Genomic DNA, 4,358 nt, shown 5'->3' with positions numbered 1-4,358 from the left:
TGATATCAGAGCCCAGATTACGCGTATGCGCACCCACGCGCATGTGCGCACCAGTGCCACGCCAAGCCCAGTATGTCCGAGAGTAACCAAAAGATCGCCTTGTGTTAGCCCCGCACCACCCAAGTAGGGTAGAAGAGCCCGACTCAACGTCAACTGTTGAGGACGGGTGAGTAAGGGCATGTGACAACACGTGGACAAATAACCATATATTTCATGTGAGAGCGAGTATTGAGGAATAAAATGGAATAAATCCCATGTGGAAAAGATATATCAGTATCCATTGGTTTATATGAGACTTGAAAATCACCACATATCAATTTGAGTTTTTAAATAGAAATGGGTCCAAGTTTCATATGAGCCCAATAGAAATTTAATAGTGTTAAGCATAACAGTTTCATGGGGGAAAAAGCGAAAAGAAAGAGTAAACATAAAAGGTCAACCGGCTCCCTAAAGCCCGAGGGACTTTTGGGCGATTCGACCTGATAACAAAGCAAGGGCTAAAGAAGAATCTTATCTTGAATGCTTAAAGAAAATTTTGATGTTGGATCTGAAGTATAATCCGTCTAGCCGCCGGCTCCTAGCCGCAGTGGCCTTGCATAGTCCCCCGGGCCCTTAACAATCACCCTTGCTTGTTATTGAACTGCTGTTTTATCCCCTCTACCTGGCAGGGACATTAGGCTCATTGTCACATTCGAGTAGGACATCCACAATGTTGTCCATGGTTGGTCTCTTGGACCTGTCTTCCTCGACGCACACTATCCCGACCTCCACCAGAGCTCTTGCCTGTCTTTTGCTGTAATGCCCCCTCAGCCTGGGGTCTAGGACTTTCTCGATCCACGTGTTATCCTCCGGATCAGATTGGATGTTCCTCCTGACCACCCCGACAAACTTTGCCAGCTGCGCTTCCTCCACCTCTTCCTCTCCTTCAACTACATCCATGATTGCCCAATTTGAGAGCCTGATCCCTCTCACCATCTCCAGGACCATCACTCCGTAGCTAAACACATCGACTTTAGCTGTGATTGGCAGGTTCAGTGCCCACTCCGGCGCCATGTACCCCTTCGTGCCGCGGACCGTAGAGAAGTCCGGGGTTGCATTGCCCCTCTGAAGGAGCTTTGCTAGCCCGAAATCCGCTATCTTAGGCTCGAAATCCGGGTCCAGGAGTATGTTCTCAGGCTTCACATCGCAGTGGATGATCCATTCGAGGCACTCGTGGTGCAGGTAAGCCAGGCCCTTTGCGGTCCCCAGTGAAATCCTGAATCGATCCTTCCATCTCAGGAGATTCGGTCCAAACAGGTGCTTGTCCAGAGATTGATTCTTGACGAACTCGTAGACTAGAAGTCTATGCCTTCCTTCAGCGCAGAACCCCCACATTCTTGCCAGGTTCATGTGGTTGATCTTTCCAATTGTGCTGACCTCTGCCCAAAAGAAATCTTCTCCACGGGTAACATCTCCCAGTCTCTTCACAGCCACTTCCCTTCCATCACCCAAATTGCCCTTATAGACTATCCCAGAGCCACCTCTCCCAATCTCCTCCCTGAAGTTCCTCGTTGCGATCTTGAGCTCTCCATAGCTGAACTTCTTGAACTGGCTCGACAGGGCTTGGTACCCATCTTCCAATGGTTCGGGGCCCCCCTGTTTCCGGAAGAGTATCCACCAGCCCGACAAGAAGAAGAGGATCTCCACTGCCCCAATGACAGACGCAAACCAATAGAGATAGGCTCATCTGATCCTCTTCCCTATACCATCATACATGGAGGATGAGCCCACCAGGACTGTGTTTTCGCCCAGTGGGCAAATGGGGAGTGACCCGTTCAATATCGGAGTCACAGAGGAAATTTGGAGCGAGACTGGGAGTTTCAGGTACAGATTTCCGGGGAAGTCCGGTGTCTTATACCCATTGAATAGGGAGCTCTTTGTGTAGCATGGCCCCAGCCCATTAGTCCGGTAGGCAAAAGCCAGGCAATTGCAATCGGCAAGGCAGGCATCCTGGCACCACTCATACGGGGTGCTGGGGTTATAAACCAGGTCGAACCCATAATAATCAGTCTGTGGGAGTTCCACGAATCTCACTTTGTCCGAAGTAAAGTTCGAACACGTGACGTGGAACTTTGGCTTGCAACCGCTGTTCCAATTCGTGGGGTCGCTTATCTGATAACCAGGAGGACACGAACACTTGGGCTCGGGCGTATAGACACAAATCCCATTCCTCCCACAAACTCCATGAACTTTACACATTCCTTTCAGGGCCTCCCATGTAACCGCCCAGGTGCCATTGGACTCATTCAAGCTATAGAGCCGTAAATTCCCATCATGATTGATTGTCAGCCTCCTCTTGATGCCATGCCCTCTGTCGGAAGCATTAAACTGGAAACGGTCACTGGACATGAACATCCCGGAGTCATCCAGAACCGCAATCCTAGTGCTGTTATAAGTCGTTCTTCCATTTTCGAATGGTTTAGAATCAGGATTGGGCCAGTAGAGGCTTGATATTTCGGGCCCATCATGCATCAGTTTCAGCACATTGTCGCTGTCGAAGTAGAAATTGAAGTACCCCGAATAATAAGAACCTCTACCGAAGGAAGATATGAGCTTCAAGCTCTTAGTAAAAGGTTGGTTAGGGAGGAGTGTGTCGGTCGGATTATCAAAGCTCTGCCACAGCACGTGACCAGACGGGTCCTTCAGGATGAGGTTGTTGGAAATTATGGCTAATGGGTGAATGAGGAAATTGCTCACGAGCTAATGACTCTTGATTTTCTTGACGGTTACAAGAAATGAATGGATTGCATTCATGAATAATCAAATGTCATTAACATGTATATTGAATATATGTGAATTATTCCCCATAAATGGAGAATAGGAAGAGTCATATAACGGATGGAACCCATAGTCTATAAAAGGGGCACACGGCAAAAAGGAAAGGAAACAAGAGAAAAAGCCTCCTGCCTTCCATTGCTTCCTGTAGCCGATTGAAAAACAAGAAGAGAATTCGACCTCAAAAGTGTTCACGCTTCTCTTCGAGTTCGCTGAAGCGTTGCTGTTTGTGCTGCTGCTTCGCTTGTTGCCGTTTTATCCTGGGAAACGATTGTCCACGTAACCTCGAGCACCCAGGAGGGGACAATTCTGTTTCAAGGGGTTTGTGTCTAACACAGGACTCGGCTCTCTCTCGTATCTTTCGGTTTCGCCTTTGTTTCGGTTTGAATTTCCAAGTTCCTATACTAATGAAATTAAGTTAATTTGATAGTATTCTATTTGTCCGAATAGCTATTTGAATTATCGTTCAATTTTGTGACTTATTAAGGCTAATTAAGTTTTTATTACAATCTTGAAACAGAATTTGTTATTTGAACGATTCGAATGGCGTCGGGGAACGATGGAGATACGACCAACGGAAGCCAGACTACTGGCTCCGGCCCTGCTCCTATCTTGCCTAACCATTTGGTTAGCCAAAACGTGGTTGCTCCCTCGATGGTCCCTGTGAACCATGTCGAGAAGCCCGAGAAGTTCAATGGGTTGAACTTCAAGAGGTGGCAGCAAAAGATGTTATTCTACCTCACAACTCTGAACCTTGCAAGATTTTTGACTGAAAATGCTCCAACCCTATCTGTGGGGGAGTCAGATGTGCAGGCTCTCAGTGCGGTTGACGCTTGGAAGCACTCCGACTATCTCTGCCGGAATTATATCATGAATAGTCTTCATGATTCCCTGTATAGTGTCTATCAGGGGTTTAAGACGGCAAAGGAACTATGGGAATCCTTGGACCGTAAATATAAATCAGAGGATGCCGGTGCGAAGAAATTTCTCGTCGGACGATTCCTCGATTTTAAAATGGTGGATTCAAGGACTGTAATGAGTCAAGTGCAGGAATTGCAAGTGCTCTTACATGAGATTCAGGCTGAGGGAATGGCTCTAAGTGAATCCTTCCAAGTGGCTGTTGTCATTGAGAAACTGCCTTCTGGTTGGAAGGATTTCAAGAATTATCTGAAGCATAAGCGAAAGGAGATGACAATGGAAGATCTTGTTGTCAAGCTTCGAATTGAAGAAGACAATAAAAACTCCGGAAAGGATCTCATCCTCCCTGCTGCTAAGGTAAATGTCATGGAGCAAGGGCAAAGCTCTAAGAACAAAAAAGGCAAGAAGAAGCTGGGTACGAATGGAGGAGTCTTCAAGCCCAAGTTTCAGGGGAAATGCTTCAACTGTGACAAGAAAGGTCACAGATCTGCTGACTGCAGGCTCCCAAAAAGGAAAAAGGATCATGAAGCAAACGTGGTCAATGAAATGGCTCGAGATGTGGCAGACATCAACCTATCTGCTGTGGTTTCAGAGGTGAACCTCATTGGGTCCAACCCAAAGGAATG

General features: G+C 47.1%; 1 protein-coding gene across 1 annotated transcript; it reads right to left on the bottom strand.

Moving 5' to 3' along the window:
• Window positions 1–255: 255 nt before the first annotated feature.
• On the bottom strand, window positions 256–2,700 carry LOC116190302 (putative receptor protein kinase ZmPK1; the record flags this gene model as incomplete). Its single annotated transcript, XM_031519985.1, is given in 1 exon segment — window positions 256–2,700. A coding segment is annotated over 1 exon segment (2,043 nt), but the record flags the coding sequence as incomplete, so codon positions are not given.
• Between the last annotated feature and the right edge of the window lie 1,658 nt (window positions 2,701–4,358).

This window comes from Punica granatum, unplaced genomic scaffold (assembly GCF_007655135.1).
Source record: "Punica granatum isolate Tunisia-2019 unplaced genomic scaffold, ASM765513v2 Contig00418, whole genome shotgun sequence".
NCBI classification, from domain to species: domain Eukaryota; kingdom Viridiplantae; phylum Streptophyta; class Magnoliopsida; order Myrtales; family Lythraceae; genus Punica; species Punica granatum.
The sequence above is the reverse complement of the archived record's forward strand: the minus strand, read 5'-3'. Positions and strand labels throughout refer to the sequence as shown.